Genomic DNA, 27,997 nt, shown 5'->3' with positions numbered 1-27,997 from the left:
TTAAGTAAATAAATATAATGATATGTGCATATTATGACAAAGTTGGCATTACAATGACAGAAGTTTGGGGAGCCCTGTCTTGGGCAAGGATGCAGTATGTAGACTGACTTCATGAGAAAGCACAGGAGCCTTTGTCCTGTCTAGTAGGGGCACAGGGCAGCCTAGTGCAATGTTCTAAGGACCTCGGGGGGAAAAATATTTTCAGGCCCGATTATTGGCAGGCGGGGCTAAGTAATCTGAGGCAACTTCAGATGTTCAGATGGGGGCTGTCATGCTTAGCTCTTCTCTCTTGGCCTGTCTCTTGTTAGATGAGTTTAAGTCGTTTATGAAGCGTCTCCCCAGCAACCACTTTCTGACCATCGGGAGCATCCATCAGCACTGGGGCAATGATTGGGACCTGCAGAACCGCTACAAGCTCTTGCAGAGCGCCACAGAAGCACAGAGGCAAAAGATCCAACGCACTGCTCGCAAGCTCTTTGGCCTCAGTGTACGCTGCCGCCACAATCCCAACCACCAGCTGCCTAGAGAGAGGTAGGTGTTACCCCAGCTTCCACCTCTGCAGGCACCCACCTGGCATTAGCTTACAGTCTCTTGCTACAGAGGGAAAGGCAACGAAGACGGTGCATCTGGGGCTGGCAATCAAGGCCTTCTGTGGTACAGAACAACTTTTAGATCTTCTCTGCCTTCTCACTTACTGGCTCTGGCTACATGGGATTTCATGTGGTTTGCCAAATATGCATCAATGTTCAGCCTCTATTTCTGTTTGACCCAACTGATTTAGGAGGAGAACTAACACTAGCTGTAATAGCTATGTGGCATTTTTCAGGTTGCTTAAAATTTAATTTTTAAATTATTTAAAAATTCTATTTAATTTTTAAATTATTCAGCAAAGCCAATTTTAGCATCTCCATCTTAATGGTGAAGAAACTGAGTGAACAAATTAATCAATCATCAAAATTTATTAATTGAGGACCTTTGACCAGGACCTGGAGCAGAATGAAACAATAAGTTATCATTAGTACACTTACTCATGGGTCATCAATTGTAGGTTCCTCACCTGAGAGTGAGTGCCTCCTTCTGTGCCTGGTTGCCTCACTTGCCTTACCTGGTCGCCTCACTTGCCTTACCTGTTCCCAGCCCTGCCCTGGATTCCAGAAATTCTGATAGATGGCGGAGAATATAGTAAGTCTCCTACATACAAATGAGTTCCATTCTGAGAGCACTTTTGTGAGTTCAATTTGTTCATAAATCCAACAAAGTTAGCCTAGATACTCAACTAACACAATTGGCTATGTAGTGCTGTACTCTAATAGATTTATAATACTTTTCACACAAATAATGCTTAACAAACACGCACAAAATAAACAAAACTTTAAAAATCTTATAGTACAGTACCTTAAAAAGTACAGTAGTACAGTAAAATACACAAAATTACAACCATTTGTAGAGGATACACATATGTAACAATGTACACCAGACACATGAACTAATCTACATGATTAGACATGCAAATGCATACTTGCACCTTTGAATCTTTGTAACTTGAAAGTTTGCATGTAGGGGACTTACTGTACAGGGATGGACAAGATAAACAGTCCATGCTTCACAGAATTAAGGTTCACTACTCTCTCAGTAACACACAGGGAAGAAGTCAGAATTTGAATCTAGTTCATTCAGACTCCCTCTTCCAGGAGATTTCAGTATAAATTAGTGGTTCCCACTTGAGTGTGACTTTACCCCCAGGAGAGATTTGGAAGTCTCTGAAGACCTTTTTTTATTATCATAATGGGGAGTGTGCTATTTCACAGGGAAGTTCTCACAACATATTATTATCTGGCCCCAAACGTCAGTGGTGCTCAAGTTTCGCAATTCTGATATAAGAGAAAGAGAAAAGATATCACCTAAATCTACAAGTCTAAATTGTATCTATCCTCTTAACTATTCTGTTCTACTGGCATTCAAGATTTAAAAACTATTAAGATCTCCTAAAGCAGTTTCTCCAGCCAAACTATCCCATCCATATATATTTTTTCCACTCATCTTTCTCAACTCAGAGCTAATGCTGCCTCCTTCAGGAAGTCTTTCCTGATTGTACCAGCCAATATGTGCACAGGTGGGAGTGGTGGGTACTCTTAAAGCCCAAACCAAAAACTATTTCAATATCCAAAAGTATTAAAATAAAAAATAAAAAAGTTTCTATTCTAAGTTCCCATTAATATAAAATCTCCTTCTCAGTCAGTATATTTCTTCCTCTTTTTCCCTTTATGAAACCGTCTTACACACTTGATCTATGCTCATCTCTGTTTCCCCTACTCCCTCCAAATTGAAGACCACTGCTTTGCACTGTTTGTGATCATTATTTTGTGGATCAAATGGAATTTCTTCTGCCAGTTCAATGCTTACTTGTTGCAATGCTACTGAACCAGGATCTAGAAAAGGGTCCAACTACAAAATGGCTCTCTTGTCCTGTGTGAAAAATGTCCAAACTGCCACCATGAATGAGTCTCTGAAGTCGCTTCCATTGAGATCTATTAGCATTTGCCATGGAACCTGCATTGGGCATGGTGGGAGATTCAGATGTGAACATAGTTAGCAGTGCTGTGAAAAATGTCTTTTAGAGCAGGAGTAGGGAGTGGTTCTGATGGTAATCAGGAAAAACTCCCCATATGTATTAGTTTACAAGGGCTATCATAACTAAGTACCATGGACTGGGTGAATTAAAAAGCAGAAATGTATTCTCCCACAATTCTGGAGACCAGAAGTGTCAGATCAAGGTGTCAGCCGGGTTGGTTTCTTCTGAGACCTCTCACTTTGCTGTAAAGAAGGTTGTTTTCTCCCAGTGTCTGTACATGGTCTACTCTCTGTACGCACCTGTGCCCTAATCTCCTTCTATTTAAAGGACATTAGTCATATTAAATTAGAAGTGAACTCTAGCTGGGCTCAGTGGCTCAGCATGTAATCCCGCGCTTTGGGAGGCTGAGGTGAGTGGGTTGCCTGAGCCCGCGGGTTCGAGAACCGCCTGGGCAACTTGGTGAGACCTCGTCTCTACAATAAATCAAAAATTAGTCAGGTGTAGTAGCGCGCACCTGTCGTTCCAGCTACTTGAAAGGCTGAGGCAGAAGGAACACTGGAGCCCAGTAGCGGCCACTGCACTCCAGTCTGGGTGACAGAGTGAGACTCCAACTAAAATAATAATAATAAAGACGTGAACTCTAACATCTCATTTTAATTTAAGTATCACTTTAAGGGTTCTATCTCTAAATACAGTCACATTCTGAGTACTGGGGGTTAGGATTTCAACATATAAGTCTGTGGGGGGACATAATTCATCCTATTACACCATAGGAGGTAGCTTTTGATCAGATCTTTAGGTGAGGAAACTGTACATCCCAAGGTTTAACCAAACTGGGTGAAAATCTGATTGAGGAGGGCAACATTTAACCATTACCAAACTTCAAACAGATGCATCTGTCAGTAGTTGTCACCTCAGAGAATGAAGTGTAAGGTCTGGAGTTCCAATGACACTGAACAGGCACATTTACTAAAGTTGAGTAGAATCTCCAGAGAATGGAGCATCACTCAGGTATGCTAAATTTAGGAAAGACTCGAGAGGATTTTAGAAGAGTATCTGTATATACATTAGAAAGGAGGAAAGAGAGATGAAACGGGATAATCGAGAGAACACTGGGCAGAGTCGGGAGGTCTGGATTTGTGCCTACCATTAATGAACCGTGAGGTCTCAGACAAGTCACTTCACTCTCTTGAGTGCAGGTGTCCACATCTCAAATAAGCCTCTGCTCTTTTTGTGTAAGCAAGTTGTCAGGTGTACATAGCTAGAAATGTCTTGCCACCACTGGTACCTTTCCTCCTGCAATGGGAAAACCTGCCCCAATAATAACATTTTTACCCAGAGAGGATGTCTGGAGTTCCACCATTGGCAAGTCACTCGGTTATATTAATTGAAGAATATTAAAGACTGAGTACTGGGGGTTGGGAGCATGAGAGCATACAGACACTAGGCTAGGTGACTGATTCCTCTGAAACCTTCCCAGGAGAGCTGATCTTCCTTGGCCTGGCTGTAGGCTGCTTCCTGACATCTGAATATGAGGCTTTAATGAGCATTTCTCACACCACAGGGTATCTCTCTGCCATGGAGCAGTGTCAGACAGAGGTGCTAACACTGAGAACCCTGAGCCACCTCTAGCTGAGCGAGCTGGTATTTGCAAATGAGCTGATTGCATGGCTTCAATTTGTCTGCTTGCTAAAGTCTGTGGAAGATAGGCGTACTGAGCAGTTGCCATTGTTGTGACAGGTGCCACAGAGATGTTTACTTGTCTCACAAATGGGTGGCATTGTTGAGGCGGGGTGGGAGACAAAAGAGGGAAAGAGCACGGAGTTTTAGTTGCTCAAGGACTGGGTCCAAATCTTAGCTCCATCACTTACCAGCCACAGGGGCTGTGTAAGAACTTGCACCTCATTTGTGAAATGCGATAATAGCACTTGCCTTCAGGTTAAGTATGAGATTAAGATTTTAAAATTTAAAGAGCCTAGTTAAGTGTCTGAATCAGTTAAAAGGGAGGGAGAGAGGGAGCTGTCACTTCGTTTATTATTCTAAAGTCAAGCCACTATTCTTAAGCATCTTATATGAATTAGCTAATTTCCTCTACACTACAATCTTATTAAATAGGTACTCTTATTCCTCCTATTGTACAGATAAAGGAACTGAGGCACAGAATGGTTAGTAATATGCCCAAGTTCAAGCAATGTTAATTAGTTTATTTTTAATTCAAATAAATGTCAAAATTTAGATTTAGTGAGAGGTTAACTATAGCTAATGAGAATTTGACCTCAAGGCTTGCTAAAAATTTAATATTAGACTGAAAGGCAAAGGGGTACAGGAAGTCCCCAACAGACTAATGAGTTTGGTTCTGAGAGCATGTTCATAAGTCCAATTTGTTGTAAGTTCAACAAAAGTAGTCTAGGTACCCAACTAACACAATCAGCTATAGAACACTATATGTATTTAATACTGACACCTGGTAGAGAGAAAAAGTACATAAAAAGCACTGTGTGCATAATTAAAGTTTGTAACTTGAAGATTCGTATGTAGGGGACTTACTGTATTTTGTTTGTCTCTTGCTGTAAAACAATTTATCTCAAAGCTTAGTGGCTCAAACAACACTATTTCATTATCTCTCATGATTCAGGACATTGACTTAGTGCAACTGAGGGTCTTTCTGATTGGCTAGGACTAGTGTCATCTGGGGTCTTGATGGAATGGACCTCCTTAAATGACTTACTCCCAGAGCTAGCAGTCAATGCTGACTGTCAGTGGGGAGCTCTACGGGGCTGTCAGCCAGAGTGTCTACTCAGGGCTTCTCCTTGAGAACTGGGCTTCTTGCATTGTGGCAGCTGGGATCAGAGAGGCAGCATCCTGAGGCCAAAAGGAAGCTGTAAGATTTTTAACAAGTTAGCCTTGGAAGTCAGAGAGCATAATTTTCATTATATTCTGTTGGCCAAAAGTCTAGTACAGATTCAAAAGTGTGAACACCAGGAGGTGCAGTTTCTTGTAGTGGCTAGTGGCTGTTAGACTCTTTTTGGAGATTAGAAACAATAGGAAAAGTGGAGTAGACTTGAAACTAGGAGTGATTATTTTAGATACAGAAAAAGTAAGATTAATAACAACCACAAAACGATAACAACTACTCATTAAGCAGTTATTATAACAGGTAATAGAGCTGGTTTTGTATAAAGATTCTAAAATAAGACTGCCTGGGTTCTAATCCAAGCTTTGTCATCTGCTTACACTGGAACTATAGGGAAAGTTACTAACAGCTTTGAATACTAGTTTTCTCATTTGTAAAATAGGATAATAATTGTGACTATGTCATAAGGTGGTTTTCAGGATTAAATGTTTTAATCCACATAAATTGGTTGGAACGTGATTGGCACATGGACAACACTCAATACATATTAGCTATTTTTCTTCTTATTGTTCTTTTTCCCCAAGCACTGATATTTTGCATATAAATTTCTTATCACTGAATAGTTACTCAGTGAGACTGAGTATTGATGTTGATGCCATATATATATGCATATATGTGTGTGCATATATATATATATATATACATATATATATATAAATGAATCTTCATGCTCTCTCTATGACATAGGTGCTATTGGATCTGTTTTATAAATGAGGGAACTGATGAAGCAGAGATGTAATTAATTTATCTCAGGTCACATGGCAGATAAGTAGCAGGTTAGAATTATCTTGCTGACTCTCCTTGTGGATTTAGTGTTCAAGATTTTTGTGTAGAGCAGGAAGATCCCATCTTGTCTAAGCAGGGTAAAACAGCAAAAAGAGGCAGCTGTACTGTGGTTGGGGCACTCTGGTTTGCATGAGTGGTGAGGTCAAGGTTAGTTCATCAAGGTTGGGGGTTGTAGACCAGAACAATCCTATGAGGTAGCACTAATTTGTCACACTTTATGAATGAGAAAGTGAAGGCATAGACATGTTAAATGTCTAGCCGAAGATTAAACAGCAGGTAGGAAGCAAGAGTCAAGCCCAGCAGAATCTCCTCCTGTTTGCTATTTTACCTCTCCCTGATGCAAGATGATTCTAAGCACTTAGATGGCCTGCCAAGACTGAAAACTGCATTGTATGACAGGAAAAAATTCCCTTTCATTGCAAAAGGGAGAAGGAAGGGAATAAGAAGGGAGGGAGAGAGGTAGAAAAGAGAGAGAAGAGGAAGAAGGTAAAAAGAGGGGAGAAAAGAAGGAAAATAAAATAGGAATAAAAGAAAAGAAGAACAAAATCATCTTGGGAAACGCTGAATTCAGCTGACTTCTGTGCAATTTCATGAACGTTTACTGACTCCCTGGTATTCCAGGCCTGTGAAAGCCACTGGAAGGCATTTAAAAATGCAAGCAATCGTGGCTTTGTCCTCAAAACGTCATTATCTAACCTCAGGATGTGCTGAAAAGGTATCGTTTTTGTGGAGCAAGAGACCTGAGTTCAAGTTCCGTTCTACCCTGTGTGGGCTGAACTAAATCAATTATCAGTCTATAGCTGATCAGAGAGCACTAGGTATAGAAATAATGTCTAGCAGAGGTGAGATACGGATTGAGTAATGAACACATAAACCTCACCTTTACCTAGAACAGCTCTTTAGCTATTTTCTCTATGAGAATTCTGAATTAAAACTCATTCAGGAACATAAGGTGATTTTTTTTCTTTCCTTTTTTGTTAAAATGATTTGAAAACAACAGGGCTCAATTATCTCGGAGGTCCTTCCCAAGTCTAGCAGAAATAACATTCACAGAGAATGAGAGAGAAAAAGCTCAATTCAAAAATATTGGTAGAAGGTCAGTAATTGAATCTCTGAGCAGCATTGCTTTCATATGATGCTAATTAGTCAATTTTAATGAGCAACCCATAGTTCAAACTAAGATCTTCTTTCGCCTAAAATTGCAATGGCCTTTTAACTAAGTCACCCAGGATCTATTCTGATTCCTTTTCAATCCATGTTCCATGAGGCAGTCAGAATTATTACTTAAGAAGCAAATTCAATCTTGTCACATCCCTGTTTAAAACTTTTTAGTGACTACTACTAATTTTTAGAAGAAAGAGCAAAGTCTTAAGGTGACATACAGATCTATCATGGTCTGGCCCCTGCCTACCTCTTAGACGGTATTTCACACATTTTCTTGAATCTTTCAGCAACAGGACAACTCTGCTAATTTTCTTTGACTTCATTAAATGCTGAACTGCATTACCCCTGCCCTCATCCCCCGTTTCAAAGACTTCACATAAGCTGTTCCTTCTACTTGGAATATGCCACCCTTTTTCTTTCACTGCAATAGCTTCAACCTGCCCTTCAGATCTCAGCTCAAATATTTCTTCCCCAGAAACATGCTCCCTGCATTGAAACGCTGTGTCAGGATTTTTTTATTTTTAATGTTTTCTTAGCGTTCTAACGTCCCCATTGAATCACAGATCTCAGTTAATCGTTGTACCTTTTTAAGTCTATTTATTAATGCCTACTCTCCTGTGAGACTATCAGCTCCACACATACATCCTTTTCTATATTCTTCATAACTTTATTTTTACAACTTTCTGGCATAAAACCTGGCACACAGTAGCTGTTCAAAAAGCCTTCATCAATGAACGGACACTTTGATTATTTTCTGCTCAGAATGTAACCCAAAATCATATTGACAGAGTCTTCTGAAAATTGAGTCTTATTATCATATATAAATAATCCATGAATTTTCCATATACATTGAATATATTTAGATTGCTGATCTCATTCACAAATAAAGGAAGTTAAGTGACTTGTCCAAGGTCACTCAAATAATTTAAACAGCATGGCTAAAATTCAAGCCCCTAAGATGAAAGTTGAGGCAGTTTGGTAAAATAAAAACTTTAAATGGAGATTGTCTTCTATTGACCTGAATCCAATTCCTGAAATATCTTTTGCTAAGTTTATTACTTTGGAAAGTGGTCTTTATTGGAAAAAAAGAAAAGAAAGGAGAAAAAGAAATGCTGTTAAATTCAATTAAATGAGGTTAAAATTTCTAGCATTGAGTAGTGCTTAATGGTAGTATGACTTGATGTTCCTTCCCTGTGTCCTGCTATCACCTGATTTTTTAGAGATTAGAGCATTGCGAGGCAAAGCAGATCCATGGAAGCTTAATTTGAGGGCAAACAGTAGAATTATTTGCATTTTCTGATAACTTTTAGTCGTTAATTTATTTTTACTTCTCAAATTCACATGGCCTTGACCTAGTAGTCCAAGCTCTAGTCAAGCACAATATAATTATGCATCGAGATGAAAATCTTTCTGGGGCATCAACCTTAGGCTCCGATGCTGGGGCCATAGCTTCTGCACTCATGTCAGTTTTTAACATATTTCCTGCTCCATACAGTGTTGAATTGGTGTCTATAGAGCAATTCTGGCTACCAGGATAACCATTATCTCTATTCTGATGACCCTCAATATTCACATTGGTTTTGATTCTTCTCTGAAACCGATACTTCCTTGCTTCTGGATTTAATCTCTGTAGATTCCTACAGTGGGGCAGAGGTATATGGCTTCTTTTATTTTATTGAATTCAAGTCAGTTTCGGTTTATTAGACTGACAGTCCAGGCTCTGCCATTTATAGATATGTGACCTCCAAAAGTCTCTAAACCTACCTGGGCCCTCTGTTTCCTTATCTATATGGTTAAGATAATAAGAATAGCTACCCCATGGATTCAATTTCCTAGTCAATTTATGATATGTGTGAAAACTCTTCATAACCTGTAAATAAATACACAGATATAATATTAATATAATCAAGAGCACAGCAGTAGTAGACTAGATATTTGATGACGACACTGTTTCTGCTTCCCAGAGGCAGATGTTTCTGTTATAAAAGATAAAGCATAAGCCTAACAAAATGCAATCACATAGTAGAGAGGCAAGATAACTTAAGACTTCAGAATCTGGGGTCTGACAGGCTGAGGTATGTGACTACCATTTACGATAGATGTAACCTTAGCACGGTAATAAGGTATGCAAGCTTTGGTTTCCTACTTGGCATCATGGAGACAAAAATAGTAGCTAGCCTTGAAAAGTCAATAGTAGAACATAGATGCCAGATATAGCACATAGTAAAAAGCAGAGGTGCCCAATCAGAAAAAAATTGGAGACTAATAGTTAATTGTTTAATCTAAAAAGTTAAGTTAAAGTAGGCAATTTCAAAATGTATATATGCTATGCATATATGAACCATTTCATTTTAATTTAAAACATATATACATTTCTTGGCCAGCTTTTGGAAGTAAGGCCAACATCTTTTTTGTGGGTTTTAGCATATACTAGTTGACATTCTACTGGCATTCCTGTGTAAACCACACACCCAATTGTATAATATTTGCAACTTTGGTTTATTCAAAGTGGAAGAACAGCTGAGATTCTTAAGAAAAATACCTAAATGTTTTTAGACTTTCATTTAAATCAAAGGCCCTTTATTTAAATTTATGACCGTTTTTGTCAATTAACTGGTCTTTATAGAATTTTCACACCAAATCCAAATCCTTTTTCTCAGAAAAAAGAAAGTCATACTTCACCGATTTTTTTTTTTTTTTTACTTTTAATTCCATGACATAATAATAGCAAATACAACTGGTGTAAACAAGTTTTGAAATGAGCAGAACTCATAGTGAGTGTTCTTGTTACTTGGTGGAAACAGAAGCATGTGGAAATGCAACCAATCAACCAAAAGTCTTCAGTGTGCCATGAGTATCGTGCACTACGTTTATTTAGTGGAAGGGAGAGAGTAAGTTTTCTAGCAGTTCTTACATGGAGGTCAATTATGAGACATTTTCTCACTCAACATAGAAGCTCTTATTCCTTGTAACTTGACACTTTTTATGGAGCAACTTGCTTACGTCATACAGTAAGGAAAAAAATAATGATAATATATAGTTGACACATATTGACCATTTATTATGAACCAGACACAGTTGTAAATGCCTTACATATATTAACTCATTTAATCCTTATAAGAACACTATAAAATAGGTTCTACTGTGCTTCCCGTATTTATAGACAGCAAAGCAAGTTTCAATAGCAGTAAAGATAAATGTTGCATGAGAAGAAAGAGAAATGAATTCCTGTTGTGGAGACTGGAGAATCTGTATTCCTCTTTGTCTAAATTAGTCTATTCATTCTTTAAATTTCAGATTAAACCCTGATTCCTAAAGAGTACTTGGCCTGATGCACAACCAATTTGCACAATCCTATTAAAAGCCCTTATGCATTTCACATTTCATTTTGTTCTAACATTTATCATATTTACAATGTTGTGTTTACACCAAGACTCCCCAAATTCTGTTAGGGCAGAATTCCTGTTTTTCTTGCTACCCAGTGTATCCTCAGTGATAAGTCAACTGCCAGGTACATTATGACACAGCACTTGATGAACTGAAGAGAGGGAACATTAGAGATGAGAGGTGAGGGATGATTATGCTTTGGACTCACAGTGAAGAGGTGAAGAGAACTTTTTTTCCATTCAAGAAAATAACATATACCTATGAGAAATTGAGTGTGAGATTAATTTCATCCAGAAATGCAAAGCCAGAAATCAGAGAGAGAATATAAATCAAGATTAAGCACGTGGGCTTTGGAAACAGATAGTCGAGTGTTATATCCTGGTAAGCTGTGTGCCAGTGTCCTCTGGCCCTAAGTGTCCTCATCTGTAAAACAACCTCCACAGGGTTGTTGTGAGGAACACCCAAGATACAGTAGCATATAATAAATGGTCAATGAAATATTATCACTCAGTGTAATTGTTTTTATTGTTATTGAATAATGTTAAACCTGTATGCTGGGGAATTATGGCAGGATTGAATACCTGAATGAGGAGCTTTTATTTTATCATTCAGGTCATGTGGAACCAGTGGGAAAAATAACAGAAAGGTTGCTTTGGTTTAGTAAGTATTCTCTGGTGGCCATTAGAAAGATGAGCTAGAGAATCAATGGAATCTCTCTTGGTGTAAAAGGATTCAATATTTCTTCCCTATGTTGACATGAGTGTTACCACTAATCTATGGATTAGAGAAGTGTTTCTCAAACTGGAGTTAGCTCACAATCACCTGGTGGCCTTTTTGAACACAGATTGATGTGCCCCATTCTTAAGATTTTTGATTCAGTGGATCTGGGATGGGTCCTAGGTCCTGGGTGATACTGCTGTTTCTATTCTGGGGTCATACTAGCCTTTAATTAGGAGACTTCACTGCCATAAATATGGTCTTACTTCATTCACTAAGCAAAAGTGAGTTCCCTGAAGTGAGTTCTATATATTGTGAAGAGGCGCGAAAAAAAGAAGTGGCATCTGTGATTAAATAAGTTTATAAAATATTGAAGTAAAAACAAAAATAAAAACACTAAAGAGAGGTGTCAAGTCTGTATATTTTTTAAACTTATGTGGCAATAGAACCTTTCTTCTTGACGTTTTTCAAGAGTTTGGGCTCCTTAGAACACAGTCTTAGAAAAGAGTGATTCACACCAGATTAAGAGTCAATGATCCAGACTATTTGGTATGATACCACAGGTTGTGATTTCCCTTCTTTTTTTTTAACTTTTAATTTTTTTATTTTAAAGATGTGGGATACAATTCAGGGTTAGTATACAAATATTCATTATGCAAGTACCCTTCTTGATGAGGTGTGCCCCCTCTTCCCCAGGCAGATTCCCATTGCTGCCAATCCCACTTCCCCGCCCCTCTGCCAGCAGTTTCCCCTACTGCCAATTCTTTCTTATAGTATTACAATAATTGTTCAAAGTCTGTTTATGAGTGAGAACATGTGATACTCAGTTCTTTGTTTCTCTGAAAGATCATTCAGTATTATAGACTCTAAGTCCGTCCAGGTTGCTGTGAAGTTCATAATTTTGTCCTTCTTTATGACTGCATAATATTCCATCGTGTATATGAACCACATTTTTATTATCCAGTCTTTTCTCGATGGGCAGCACAGTTGGTTTCAGGCTTTTGCTATTGTGAACAATGCTGCTGTAAACATACGTGGGCAGGTATCTTTTTCACAGAGTGATTTGAGTTTTCTGGGTATATTCCCAGTAGGGGGATTGTGGGGTCGTATGCAAGGTCAAATTTTAGATCTTTCAGGAATTGCCAAACTGTTTTTCGCAGAGGTTGTATTAGTTTACACTCCCACCAATGGTGTAGAAGTGTTCCCTTTCCCCCACATCCTCCCCGGCATCTGTTGTTTTTTGAGTTATTGGTGATGGCCATCCTGACTGGAGTTTGGTGGTATCTTGTGTGGTTTTAATTTGCATTTCTTTGATGAGTAGTGAGGCTGAACATTTTTTCATGTATCTTCTGGCTGCTCTTATGAGATTTCCCTTCTTGTCAATAAGGATCCTCATCCTTAAGCAAATCTTTGAGTTGAGTTTCTAACACCTTCTGTTTAAGCAGATGCTAATGACGTTGTCTTCCTGCAGGTACTGCCCCTGCTGAGAGGTGGCATGACTGCTAACCAGCAACTGCCAAAGGAACAGCAGGAAGGTGCTCCATTTCTGGTATAATTAGGAAATAAATTTACCCCATGTGGTTTAGGGATATTCCTAACCTTAAAAAGTAGACTATTACCAAAGCAAATACCTTACGTATAAGTTACTTAAAGTTTGCAAAAGACTTTTATACTGATTAACTTGTGTGATCAGAATAACCTATGGACAAGCTGGGGTGAGGATTAGTCTCCCCATTTACAGGTGAGAAAACTAAGGTTCACAGAAACTAATGACTTATCCAAGATTATAAAATACTATTCCTTCTGCTGCCATCCTACATAGGCATAGCCTCTTTCTTGTCAAAGAATATTTACATTAATATTTATACCTAACCATCATTCACTCATGCATGCATTCATTCATTCATTCACTTAGTGAATATCTACTAAGTGCCAGGCAGTATACAATGAGTAGTGGTAGGGTTGTGAACCAGACAATAGGTGCCCTTATTTACAGAGAGCTTGAGATCTGGTAGATAAAATAAAATAAAATAAAATTTGCACCATGTTTACCTTAGGAATCTGAGGCTCAGGAATGCTACATGAGCTAAAATTACAAAATCATAAAATTTTGTTCTTGGAAAGAAATCTAAAAGATAGTCTAATTTATTCTCATCATTTTATTAAAGAATAAAATAAAACAGAGTGGAGAAGTTGTCCAGAATAATTGGATTAGTTCTGTATTGCTGCGTAACAAATTACCACAAATCAAGAGGCTTAAAACAACACTGACTTATTACCTCAGTTTCCACAGACTAGAAATCTGGGTGTGGTATGGCTGGATTTTCTGCTTACATTTCACGAGCTGAAATCAAGATGTTGGCCAGACCAGACTTTTGCCTGTAGGCTCTGAGGAAGAATCTACTTCCAAGATCCTTCAGGTTTTAGGCAAAATTTAGTTTTTTGTGGTTGCAAGACTGGGGTCACTGTTTCCTTGCTGGTTGTTGACTGGGATTTGCTGAGTTTCGAGGGACCCTTCTCCAGTCCTTGAATGTGGCCCTTTCCATCTTCAAAAGAACAAAGGTACATTAGGTCCTTCTCATGCTTCAGACCTCTCTGAGTTCTGCCAACAGCCAGAGAAAATGGTCTGCTTCTAAAAGAAGATTAGATTAGGTCCACTAAGGTAACCTTCCTCTGAAGGTCAACTGTGTTATGTAAGGGAACACAATCACCAGAGACAGACCATGTCACAGTCACAGGTCCTGGGGATTAGAGCCTAGAACTTTCAGTGATGGGAGGAGTCAAGGGAGGTAAACTGGAGCATAGTCTGGTAGTAATAGAATGGAGAAAAGATTTCTTGAGTTTTCTTTGGGGCTGATAACATACACTTTTCTGAATTTCTATTGCTGTATAACAGATTGACCCAAATTTAGGGCCTTGAACTACCCATTATATTATCCTAATTGTCTGTGGGTCAGGAATCCATGCTGGGATTTGCAAGGCAAATCTGTTCCACATGGAATTGACATTAGTCACTCATTCTTATTTAGCTGGCTGGAAGCTAGGCTGGAAGCTCCAAGAAGTCTTCACTGACATGTCTGAAGCAGAGATGGCCAGACGGAGGGCTCATCAGGACAGCATTTTCTCCCCAGAATCTCTCCATGTGGTCCAGGGTGGCCAGATAGCTTAGAATGTGTCTTAGAGCTCCAAGAGGGATTTTTCTAAGAGGCAGGAGGTGAAAGCTGCTAGTCTCTTCAGGGTTGGGTGCATAAACTGCATGAATCACTTCCACTTTAGTTTATTGGTCAAAGCAATGATAGTATCTGTCCAGACTCAAAGGGATAGTACATAGAACCTCTCTTTCTATGGGAGGAATATCAAACGATTTGTGGTCACCTGATAAATATAGTGGTTTTTCATTACTTTATTTTTCCAGTGCAAAACATTAATTTTTAAGTAAACTTCTTATTTTTTAAGTAAATTTTATTGTGCATATTTGAGGTCTATAACATGATGATATGAGATACATATAAATAGTGAAATAGTTACTGTAGTGAAGTAGATTAATACACACATGGGAGAACCCCCCAAAAACTGGAATTTATTTTTTAAAATTGTGTATTTATTCTTACATGTTTAAACTTCACTAACCTTTAAAGTACTCTGTTTGATGCAATACACCTATAGAGATACTTTTTTCACCTCTCAAAACAGTTTTTGCTTATCAATTTTGATGCCTTTTAGTGCTTCTGCTGTTTTTTCTTTCACCTCTTCCACATTGGCAAAATATTTTATCTTTAAGGACATTTTTTCACCCAAGGAAACAAACAACAAAAAATTTATTCTGGGTGAGATCACTTGCATAAGATGGGTGGGGCATGGGGTCATGCTGGTTTTGGTAAAAAAAAAAAATTCTCAACATTCAGTTTGGTGTGGGCAGCTGTGCTTGTAAATCACCCATTATGAAATGGGCAAATGTATTAGAACAATCTCCAAAAAAATATCCCATAAGGTTGAACATAGCCTCCCACAACAACACTAACAAGCACACTAATGCCGATGGTTTCCTAGAACACTTATCTAGTGGGGAAGCCTGTACTACGACGGCCCTGCTCCAAAAAATAGTTTTATGTTTGGGGGGTCCTCCCTCATGTATCTATCATTTCACACAGTTACCTTTGTGTGACAAATACAGCTAAAAGCTACCTATTTTACAACAATGTGTAATGTTATATATTATTAGTTCTCTAAACTTGTTCATCCTTATTTGTTATTTGGTACCCTTTGGCCTACATCTCTCTATTTCCTCTCCTCCCACCCCCATGATAACCACTATTTTATTCTCTCTCTCTGTGTATTTGAACTCTTTTTTCTTCTTCCACATTGAAGTGAGATCATACAATAATTTTATTTCTATGTCTGTCTTATTTCCCTTTGAATATTGTCCTGTAGATTCCTCCATATTATAGCAAATGGTAGGATTCCCTTGTTTCTAAGGCTGAATAATATTCTACTGTATACACACAATTGGCCTTCCATATCCATGGGTTCTGCATCCACAAATTCAACCAACTGCAGAGAGAAAATATTTTTAAAACTTAAAATATAGCCGGGCTCAGTGGCTCAGCCTGTAATCCCGCGCCTTTGGGAGGCTGAGGTGAGTGGATTGCCTGAGCCCACAGGTTCGAGACCCACCTGGGCAGGCGAGACCTCATCTCTACAATAAATCAAAAAATCAGCCGGGCGTGGTAACGCATGCCTGTAATTCCAGCTACTTGGAAGGCTGAGGTGGAAGGATCGCCGGAGCCCAGCAGATCGAGGCTGCGGTGGCCAGGAACGGCCACTGCACTCCAGTCTGGGCGACAGAGTGAGACTCCAACTCAAAAACAAAAAAACAAAAAAACAAAAACTTAAAATATAAAATAACAGTGCAACCGTGAAAATAATACAAATTATAAAAATACAGTATAACAATTATTTACATAGCATTTATATTATATTGGGTCTTATATATACTCTAGATATGATTTAAAATGTACAGGAAGATGTATGTAGGTTATATGCAATATTATGTCATTTTACATAAGAGACTTGAGCATCTTTGGAATTTGGTATTCGGGGAGGGGGGTACTGGGACCAATTCCCAGTAATACTGAGAGACAACTATATATCATATTTTCTTTATTCATTCATTGATGAATATTTAGGTTCTGTTATCTTGGCTATTGTAAATAATACTGCAATTAACAATGGTGCACAGATATCTTTATAGGTGGTGATTTCATCTCTGTTTTGTATATACCCAGAAGAGGGATTTCTGAATCATATAGCAGTTCTATTTTTAACTTATTTAAAAAGCTTTAAACTGTTTTCCATAATGGTTGTACCAATCTACATTTCCTCCAACAGTGTACTAGGGTTCCCTTTTCTTCCCACCCTTGCCAATATTTGCTATCTTTTGTCTTTTTATAATACCCATCCTTGTGGGCATAAGCTATCTCAAAGTGGTTTCAATTTGCAATTCTCTGATGATTGATTAGTGATATTGAGCACCTTTTCAGACACCTGTTGGCTATTTTTGTTTCCTTTGGAGAAATGTATTTTCAGGTCTTTGCCCATTTTTTAATTGGATTGTTTGTTTTCTACTATTATGTTGTAAGGGTTTTTATAAATTACAGATGATAACCCCTTATCAGAAATATGGCTTTCAAATACTTTTTCCCAGCCTATAGGTTGCCTTTTCCTTTTGTTGTATATTCTCTTTGCTGTGAAAAGACTTTTTAATTTGCTGTAATCCAGATTATTTATTTTTGCTTTGAACTTTTGGTGGAATATCCAAAAACTTATTGCTAAGACCAATGTCAAGAAACTTTTCACCTATGTTCTCTTTTAGGAGATTTATGGATTTCAGGTCTTTTATCCATTTTTATTTTGTACAGTAAGAAAAGGGTCTAGTTTCATTCTTTTGCATGTGGAAATTTAATTTTCTTGGTACCATCTTATGGAAAGACTCTTTTCTTTCTAGAATGTGTTGTCTTGGTGCCCTTGCTGAAAACTAGTTCACCATATATGCTTAGATTTATTTCTGGGCTCTCTATTCTCTTCCATTGATCTGTGTTTCTGTTTTTATGTCACTTTTATGTTGTTTTGATTTCCATAATTTTGTGGTATAATTTTGAATCAGGATATATGATGCCTCTAACGTTGTTTTTCTTCCTTAATATTGCTTTGGAAATTCAGAGTGTGTGTGTGTGTGTGTGTGTGTGTGTGTGTGTGTGTGTGTGTGTGTGCGCGCGCGTGCACGCACGCACATTGTTTTGGTTTTTGTTCCATATGAATTTTAGAATTATTTTTTATATTTCTGTGAAGAATGACATTGTCGTTTTGATAGAGATTCTGTTAAATCTGTATACTGCTTTAAATGGTACAAACATTTTAACTGTATTAATTCTTATCATTTGTGTTATACAAAGTGTCTTTCCATTTATTTGTGTCTTCCTTAATTTCTTTCATTAATTTTTTATAGTTTTCAATGTAAAAATATTTGACTTCCTTAATTAAATATTCCTAAGTATTTTTTAACGCTTTTGTAGCTGACACTTCTTTTAAAATTTCTTTTCAGCTAGGCTATTATTTGTGTATAGATATACTACTGATTTTTGTATGTTGATTTTATAACCTCTTACTTTACTTCATTCATTTATTAGTTTTTACATGTTTTTCTGTATATGAATTCTTTTGTAGGATCATGCCATTTACAAAAAGGGTTGATCTTTCTTCTTCCTTTCCAATTTGAATGCCATTTATTTATTTATTTGACCAAATTACACTTGCTGGGACTTCCAGTACTATGTTGAATAGAAGTCATAAGAATGGACATCCTTGCCTTTTACTGAATGCTTGTGGAAAAGTTTTCAGTTGTTTCCTGTTAATTATGATGTTAGTTGTGAGTTTTTCATAAATGGCCTTTTTAGATTGAGGAACTTTTCATCAGTACATAAATTGTTAGGAGTTTTATAAAAAAAAATTTTAAACTTTGCAAAATACTTTTTCTACATCAATTGAGAAGACTATGTGATTTTTTAATCTTTAATTCTGTTAATGTGATGCATCACACTGATTGGTCTATATATATTAAACCAGCCTTGCATGCCAGAGAGAAATCCCACTTGGTCATGATAGTCAATACTTTTGATGCGGTGTTAAATTCAGTTTGCTAACATTTTATTGAGAATTGTTAGTTCATTTGAGATATTGCCCTATTATTTTCTTTTTCTTTTTTGTCAGTGTCCTTGTCTGGCTTAGGTATCAAAATGTTGCTGGCCTCATAATGTGTGTGGCAGTATTCCCTCTAGCTCTATTATTTTTTTCTTGGGAAGAGTTCAAAAAATATTGATAGTAATTCTTTGAATGTTTGGTAGAATCCAGTCATGTGACCATCTGGTTCTGGGGTTTTCTTTATTGGAAGCTGTTTAAATACTATTTTGGTAAATTTGTTTGTTATTGATCTGTTCAGGCTTTCCATTTCTTTCTGATTCAACTCTGATAGGTTGTATTTCCAGGAATGTATTCATTTCCTTTAAGTTATTCAATTTGTTGGCATATAAGTTTTCTTAACAGTACCTTATGATCCTTTTTTTATTTCTGAAACATCTGTTGTAATGTTTTTACTTTCACTTCTGATTTTATTTATTTGAGTCTTCTCTTTTTTTTTAGTCTGGCTAGAAGTTTGTTGATTTTGTTTAGTTTTTTTAACAAACTAGCTGTTGGTTTTACTGATCTATTTTATAATTTTTCTGTTCTTTATTTGATTTATTTCTGTTTCTAATCTTTATTATTTGATTTTTTAAGTTAACTTCAGGTTTAGATTTTTTTATCTTTTATTTAGCTCCTCAAAGCATATTAGGCTAATGTATTTTGAATCTTTCTTCCTGTTTAATGTAGGCATTTATTACTATAAACTTCTCTTTTAGAGCCCTTTTAATGCATTCTATATGTTTTGATATTTTGTGTTTTCATTTTTGTCTCAACATATTTTTTAAAAATTTCCGTTTTGAATTCTTATTTGATCTAGTAGTTGTTTAGAAGCATGCTTAATTTCCCTGTATTTGTGAATTTTTTCAAGATTCCTTTTGTTACTGATTTCTAGTTTCATACAATTGTGGTGGGAAGTATAATACTAGATATGATTTTAATATTATTGAATATTTGTGGCCTAAAATATAGTCTAGCCTGGAGAATGTTCTATGTGCTCTAAAAAATAATGTAAATTATACTGCTGTTGGATGGGATGTTCTATATATGTCAGTTAGGTCCATTTGTTCTATGCAGTTTGAGTCTAGTATTTTATTGTTAATTTTCTGTCTGATTGATCTAGTCATTGTTGAAAGTGACATATTGAAATCTCCTTCTACTATTGTATTGCCATTTATTTCTTCCTTTGTGTTTATTAATATTTGCTTTATATACTAAAGTGTTCCAGTGTTGGATGCATGTATACTTATAGCTGTTATGTCTTTATAAATTGATCCCTTTATTATTAAATAATGAATATCTTTGTCTCTTGAAAAATTTTGACTTGAAGTCTATTTTATGAAATATAAGTATATCAATTCCTTCTCTCTTTTTATTACTACTTGCAAGTAATATATTCTTTCCTTAATTCACTGTCAGTTGATGTGTGGTCTTAAAGTTTGGTGGTTCTCTATTCTCTTGAAGATATCATAGTTGTAAGCTGCGTCTTGTTTTTCTGTTAATCTATTAAGCCACTTTATGTCTTTTGATTGGATAGTTTAATTCATTTACATACAAAGTTATTATTGTTAGGGAAGGACTTACTTTTGCTATATGTTAATTTTTTCCTGGTTGTTTTGTAGATCCTTTTTTCACCCTTTCTTTCTTGTTTCATTTTGTGGTTTGATGATTTTCCATGGTGCTAAACTGTGATCCCTTTCTCTTTCTCATTTGTGCATCTGCTGCAGTAATTTTTTTGCTTTGTGGTTACTGTGAGGCATACGTAAAACATTTTATAGTTATAATAAACTATCTTAAGCTGATAACAACATAACTTTGATCAGATACAAATACTCTAGACTTTCACCCTCCTCTCACAGTTTATTTTTGTGTTGGCATAATTTATAACTTATACTGTGCATCCCTAAAAATTTATTATGACTATAGTTATTTTTGGCCACTTTTTACTTTTATACTAGTGAGTTGATGAATTTATATATCACCACTACAGTAATGGGTATTCTGAATTTAATTATGAATTTACTTCTACCGGTTAGTTGTACACTTTCATATGTTTTCATGGTAGTAGTTATCCTTTCACTTGTGGTTGAAGCACTCTCTTAAGCATTATTTTTTTTAATAAGGCTGATCCAGTGGTATTGAGTTATTTCAGTTTTTCTCCTGTGGAAAATACTTTATTTATTTTTCATTTATGAGAGATGATTTTGGTGGGTATACTACTCTTTTGTTCCTTCTTTTTGCATTCTGACTATATCATCCTATTCTTTCTTGGCCTACAAGGTTTCTGCTGAGAAATTTGTTGACAACCTAATAGAATTCCTGTCTCTTGATAATTTTCTCTTCCCACTTTTAAAATGGTCTCTGTCTTTACATTTTGATTGTACTCTGTTTGGTGAGGACATCTTTGGGTTGAATCTGCTTGGGAACCTATAAGCTTCAGGGGTATGGATGTCCACATCTCTCTCAAGAGTTGGGAAATTTTCTGCGATTATCTTGTTAAATATTCTCTCTGTGCTCTTCTCTCTCTCTTATCCCTCTTAAGCTTCCATCATGTGAATATCTGTTGCTTAATGGTGTCCCATAAGTGCTCAGGCTTATTTATTCATTCTCCCCCTCCCTGTTTTTGAGTTACTTTAAAAGACCTGTCTTCAAGTTAAGAATCTCTTCTGTTTTTATCTAGTCTGCTATTGAAGCTCTCAATTGTATTTTTAAAATTCATTCATTGAATTCTTTAGCTCCAATATTTCTGTTTGGTTCCCTCTATCTGTCTCTCTGTTATCTCTCTTCCTCTCTCTATCTCTCTGAAGAGAAATGAGGTTCCACTATGTTGCCCAGGCTGGTCTTGAACTCCCGAGTTCAAGGAATCCTTCTACCTTGGCTTCCTACATTTCTGGGATTATAGGTATGATCCACTGTGCCCAGCCTGTTTGGTTCTCTTTTGTGATAATTATAGGTTTGTTGATTTTTTTATTTAGGTCATGAACTGTTTTCCAGATTTCATTGAGTTGTCTTTCTATATTCTCTTGTATCTCACTGAATTTTTTGAAGATCATTATTTTGAGTTATTTTTTAGGCAATTCATAAATTTCCATGTTGGAGTTGTTAATTACTAAAGATTTAGTTTGTTCCTTAGTTGGTATCATTATCATTATTTTTTGTTTTCATGTTTCTTGTGTCCCTGGTTTTATATTTGTGCATCTGGTAGAACAGTCACCTCTTATAATTTTATAGAATGACTTTCAAAGAAAAAGACTTTCCCCTGCAGATGGGTGGTAGGGTATCCGTTGGGTAGGGTATGTTAGCTCTGGTTCTGGATAGGTGCAGAAGTACAGTCTTTATGCAACTTCTTCAGATGTAATCAATATCAGTGACTGCCATGTGTGCTTTAATGGGATTTTGTGGAAGTGGTAGTGGCAATGTAGATTGTTAAGGTTATTGACAGCAGTGGCTTTAGGGATCTTTTTGTCCTCATAACCGGTAGAAGTAAATTCATAATTAAATTCAGAATACCCATTACTGTAGTGGTGATATATAAATTCATCAACTCACTAGTATAAAAGTAAAAAGTGGCCAAAAATAACTATAGTCATAATAAATTTTTAGGGATGCACAGTATAAGTTATAAATTATGCCAACACAAAAATAAACTGTGAGAGGAGGGTGAAAGTCTAGAGTATTTGAGAAGACATAGCTGAGTTGGATTCCTCTTGGTGTTGGGTCTAATACAGGATGCAGGTAGCCACAGTGACACTGTGTTTCAGGGCACAAATGCTCAGAATGGTTGTGGACCTGGAGTTCTGGACTCAGTGTCTTGTTGAACTACTGTGGCGTCTGTGGCATGGGTACAGTTTCATTTTCTTAGGCATGGGTGAACACAACTCTCTCACTAAGCAGAGGACTGTAACTCTAACACATTCCCTAATAGCTCAGGTCCTGATGGCAGTGTTGTAGCTGTGATTCTGATCCTGGGAGTCAGAATACAGCACTGGTGTGGCTCCAGGAAGAAAGAAGTGTTCTAGAGGTTCAGGTTCCAGGGAGTGAGCACAGCTTCAATTTGGGTTGTAGAGCCAGCAGGGCACAATGGAAACTCAACATCAGGAGATAGAGTACTGTGTAGTGGTGACTCTGTACCCTGGAATGGTGGGACACAGCAGTGGCCACAAATCTGGTGAGGCTGACTCCAGTAGAAATAAAAACCCAAGAATTTCAGAGCATGACTGTGGCTTTGGCTCCAGGGTGCAGAAAGCAGTGCAGTATTGGCTACACTGTCCAAAGAGGTGGAGTGCTTCATCAGCTCAGACCCCAGAGGGCTGGTTCAGATCCAGGGAGGCAGGTGCTTTGGCAGTTTGTCAGAGAGGACAGAGTGATACATATCATGTAGATTCCAAAGGTGCAAGGCTGCTCTGCCTGTTTGACCATGGTTTCTCTACTAGGCTGGAGTACCTGGTCCCTGTGAGGAAGGACATCATATAGTTTGGGCACTGGAGTCGTGGCTGATCTTTATGTCAAAGCTCCAGTAACCTAGGGTCAGGGCACAAGGTTGGTTCTGGCACCAAGAAGGTGAGCCTTTTCCATTGACTTGGGCCAGAGGTCCTGGTCCTAGAGGGGCAGGGTGCCATGGTCACAGCTGCTCACCAAAGCTTTATTTCCTTAGGAGCGGAGCACCAGTGTGATTTAAGCACTGAGGGAGCACAGGTGCTTTTCCTGCTCAAGTTCAGCTTCTTGCTGGGACAGAATTCCTGCTTCTCCTGCAAGGTGGGTGGGGCAGAGTACTACATGGGCTGGGGTGCCCAGGTCATGGCTATTCCACTGGTCCTAGGCTCTGAGGAGTCAGGGACGGGGTAAGACACAGCAGCAACAGAGATGGGGAAAGTGGAGTGCCTCCTAGTCAGCTTGCTCCCAGGGGTAGGGAGCTTCAGAAGCTTGGCTGGGGAATGGTGCACTCTCGTATGTGATCATGATAAGATGATGGCAGTGCTTTAGGGATGGAGAGGTGCAGTGGCAACTGGCCCTTGGAGCAGGACACACTCCTTTTTTTTTTGAGTTGGAGTCTCACTCTGTCGCCCAGATTGGAGTGCAGTGGCCGCTCCTGGCCACCACAGCTTCGACCTGCAGGGCTCCAGTGATCCTTCTGCCTCAACCTTCCAAGTAGCTGGAACTACAGGCGTGCGCTACCACACCTGGCTAATTTTTTTGATTTATTGTAGAGATGAGGTCTCACCAAGTTGCCCAGGCGGGTCTCAAACCTGCGGTCTCAGGCAGGACACACTCTTAACAGTGGTTCCAGTTTTCAGATGGCACAGCACAATAACAGTTCAGGTAATGTGGGGAAAATGGGACACAACATGGGTTCCTTCCCTGGAGTAGTGCAGTCATGCAGGCCCCAGGATGCTCCCTACACTAAGCTCAGAATCTATGAGGACATTTCCCCATAGGGAGAAGACTCAACTGGGTCTGGGTTGATCCTGACTGGGGAGACAAGGGGGCAAAGGCAAAGTGTTTTATTCCCTTTTCTATGTGATTATCCTGCCCTTATGGGCTCCATAATGTTTTTGCCACTCTCTTACTATACATCAGCACTTTTCTTTAGTCACATTGGTCAAAATGTACTTGTATGTTTATTATTTTGGTCCTTGCTTGGGAAAGGAGGGATGAGTATAGGCACCTCTATTCAGTAATCTTGCTGACCACAAGCCTGCAATACATTTTAGAACAGAGGGGAGTGCCCTTGCTAGAGACCTTGTGAGCAAACTTTTTGTAGTGTAAGATAATCCTTTAAAAACTAGTCCAACAAGATGGTTGTTCAGTGGATTTATCTTAAGGTTTAAGCCCATTGCTACATGCTTCTTTCTAGGTGCGTGCTTTGTTGTTGTTAGTTGTCATTGTTTTTCTTGTGTTTGTTGGTCTTCTTGGAAGCTGGTTAAAGAGGGGGAATGTCTGAAGCTACTACTGTTCTATTATTAGGAGGGGTATATAGTGTAGTTACCAGAAGAATTCAGGAAGGGAATTCTGCCAGGTGATGAGTATTCCCACTGTAAAATTGTCCCAAATGTCCATTCTAGAACTAGGGAAACGCTATGGGAAATAGCTACTGTATCCACCGTGAGATGGACCTATGCTCAAACTCCATTAATGACCTAACCTCCGTAAATTCTTAATCTGATGGTAGACCACAGTGACATTTTTATCTCCTGGAATTAGTGTCAGGTCAGAGCCAGTGTGCAAACATTTTTGAAATTATTATTTCCCTCCCGGTGTACAATCACTAAGGTAAAACGTTATACGTCACTTTGGAGAAGGCTGGGAGAAAAATTAACAGTATAAACCTTTGACGTTGTGCAGATTCCTTATTTAAGGAAGAAAGTTCTCATTCTGGGCTTCCAGGTACTGCTTGTGTGACTGTAAGCAAGTCACTTGATGTCTCTGGATTCTGTTTCCCATCTGTCTCATGGACCAGGACTTATCCAGGACCAAGCATCATTCAGCTCTGGGATTCTGCCACTTTAAACCCACGGGTAGTGCCAGCTAGAATAGTGCCAGCTTAGATAGTAGCACTATCCAAGTAGCACTTATTCTACTACCCATGGGCACTACCCATGGGTTTCTGAAATTCTGCCACTTTAAACCCATGAGTAGTGCCAGCTAGAATAAGTGCTACTTTGATAGTCCCTGACGACAGATTTTGCTGATTTTCATGTGCATAGATGTGGGGGTGGGGTTGACAATTTGGTTGACAAAGGCTTATTCTGAGTGTATATTGAACTGTTCTGTTAAATAAGAGGTACAAGCCTACAAATGAAGCCAGACTAGCTCAGGGCAGCTGGCTGTCAATCATAGGACTACAAGTGCCCTCCCAACCATGTGGCAATGAAGCTTTTAGCTAAGAATATCTTTGGCATTTCCTTTCTGTTTATGAGGGAAAAATAAGTAGTGAGGTCCAACACCCTGGGAACTCAAGGGTATACAATCTGAGTGGGGGCAGGGCTATGTGTGGCTGTGGCAGTGGCAGTGACTGAGCTCCACCATGAGTGATGTGCAGGATTTATTTAAGCTGACTAGTAGGTATCTCTCAATTTCCATCCGTGTTTGTCATTATGCATTTGTAGCAAGTAGGGCAATTGACTCATTTGGTTGATGTAAAGCAAGAAAATAAGCAGCTGAAGTTCCTTTTTGTTGTTGTTGTTGTTTTCCTTTTTTGTTCCTCCTGGGACTCAGAAGCAGCTTCCTCTTTGCAGTAGAATCCGTAGGCTCACAGGATTGAGTCAAAATTAGAACTAATTTATTACAATTTCTATGGATAGATCTTTCTTATCCTTCATCAGAGCCACTTCCTAATTGTCCCCTCTACCTCCACCCTCCAAATCCCATGGACAAACACACAGGGGTGTTATGATCCCAGTGACGGGCCTAGTCACTAATGAATATCAGTAAGTTACTTCCTCTCTCTGAGCCTCAGTTTTTCATATCATTAAAATGTGATTCATGATATACTTTTCATTCAGTTTAGGACACAGAGAAATTATAAGGATCAAAATTAGAGACCAAACAGAAGAGCTTTAGAAAGTTTAATAGTGATATAAAAAATGTGTTCCTGCTTACTGGTATTATTCTGGTTGTTTTAAAGGACAATAATTTTGGAAAATGTATTATTGAAGTATTATATACATATAGAAAGTGAAAACAACATAAATATACAGCAAGATGAATTTTCACAAATTCATACATGTAACCAGCTTCCAGGTCAGGAACTACAGCATTTATCTTCATTGTATAAGCAGGAACCCCTGTGTCTAATCTTTTTCTTCTAAGCCCTATTAACCATCAAGGGAATTACTTTTCTCATTGCTTCATCCACCATAGGTCATTTTTGCTTTATATATCTATACACATACACATATATACATACGCACACCCACTATATATGGTGTGTATAATACATAGGGTGCCAAAGAATATATATAGATTTTAAAAAAGAAAAAAACTGTATTAAAATGGTAATACTCAATATATGTCAATAACAAAGGATGACTACAAGTCATGTTTGACTTCTACAATTATAAGAGGTGCTCATAGTGTTTACCATCAGCGTCTGGACACTTCTCATTATGGTGAACTACTGCAGGACTTTTTCCTGTACAGGGTCTCCTGAATCTTCCCTTGTGCACATCACACAGTACCATGTATCTCAAACTTATCACGCATGTGTGCAATTGTTAGGCAGGTTGGAGGCTATGTTGCATACTCATGTCTCCATTGTTGTTGTTCTCAAATTTCAGATACCACTTTAAAATGGACTTGTGCTCCTTGAATGACATTCGTACTTTTGCCATTTTCTTTGACTGCCCTGCCTGTCGCATGGTGATGCTAGCATTCACTTGATTAACTCCATCTTTTGAACGAACATCATAGTACACATTGCTAATGTAATTCAATTCAACTTCAAAAAGTAACACATGGATAATATTCCTTAAAATATGTATACCTTTTTTTTTGACACCCCTGGTGTGTGTGTATGTGTGTGTGTGTGTGTGTGTGTGTGTGTGTGTGTGTGTGTACTAGATACCAAACAGAAGAGCTTTAGAAAATTTAATAGTGATATAAAAATAGAAGAGCTTTAGAAAGTTTAATAGTGATATAAAAATGTGTTGCTGCTTTACTGGTATTATTCTGGTTGTTTTAAAGGACAATAATTTTGGTAAATGTTTTATTGACGTATATATATATATATATATATAGTGTGTGTGTGTGTGTGTGTGTGTGTGTGTATATATTATGAACTCTTTGTTTCTGGCTTCTTTTACTTTTTAATCTTTTTATGAGTTTTCTCAATGTTGTTTTATTTAGTTGTGGCTCACTGATCCTCAAGAGCATACTCTTTTATGTATAGAATTCATTTGCATAGTCTGATTTGGCACTATTACAAATGGTACCTCAATCTTATACATGTCTTTTGATGGATTTTATATTTTTTTGTTGGGCACATACTAGGAGTGGAATTGCTGAGACTTAATGTAGTCATTTTTACGGATTACTAGATACTTCATTAGATACTTCCAGTTTTCCAAATTTGATGAACAAAGATTCATTTCATGAGTAGCATAGAGAGTTTTTATTGTTCTATCTGCTTGCAAACATTTAGTGCTTTCCATCTTTTTAATTTTATATTTTTATGTCATTTGAGACCCTCCACTGAGTAGTATCTTATTGCAATTTTAACTTGCATT

General features: G+C 37.8%; 1 protein-coding gene across 1 annotated transcript in view; it reads left to right on the top strand.

The window, feature by feature from the left end:
* Positions 1 to 27,997, top strand: part of BRINP1 (BMP/retinoic acid inducible neural specific 1) — a 187,736-nt gene that overhangs the window by 149,370 nt on the left and 10,369 nt on the right. The window contains exon 7 of the mRNA XM_008065596.2: positions 309 to 531. Coding sequence (XP_008063787.1) covers positions 309 to 531 — 223 coding nt within the window. The remainder of the gene's footprint in view (positions 1 to 308; positions 532 to 27,997) is intronic.

The sequence above is a fragment of the Carlito syrichta genome, unplaced genomic scaffold (genome assembly GCF_000164805.1).
Source record: "Carlito syrichta isolate Samal-C Ts95f unplaced genomic scaffold, Tarsius_syrichta-2.0.1 Scaffold308678, whole genome shotgun sequence".
In the NCBI taxonomy this organism is placed as follows: domain Eukaryota; kingdom Metazoa; phylum Chordata; class Mammalia; order Primates; family Tarsiidae; genus Carlito; species Carlito syrichta.
Note: the sequence above shows the minus strand (reverse complement) of the source record. Positions and strands in the feature narration are given on the sequence as shown.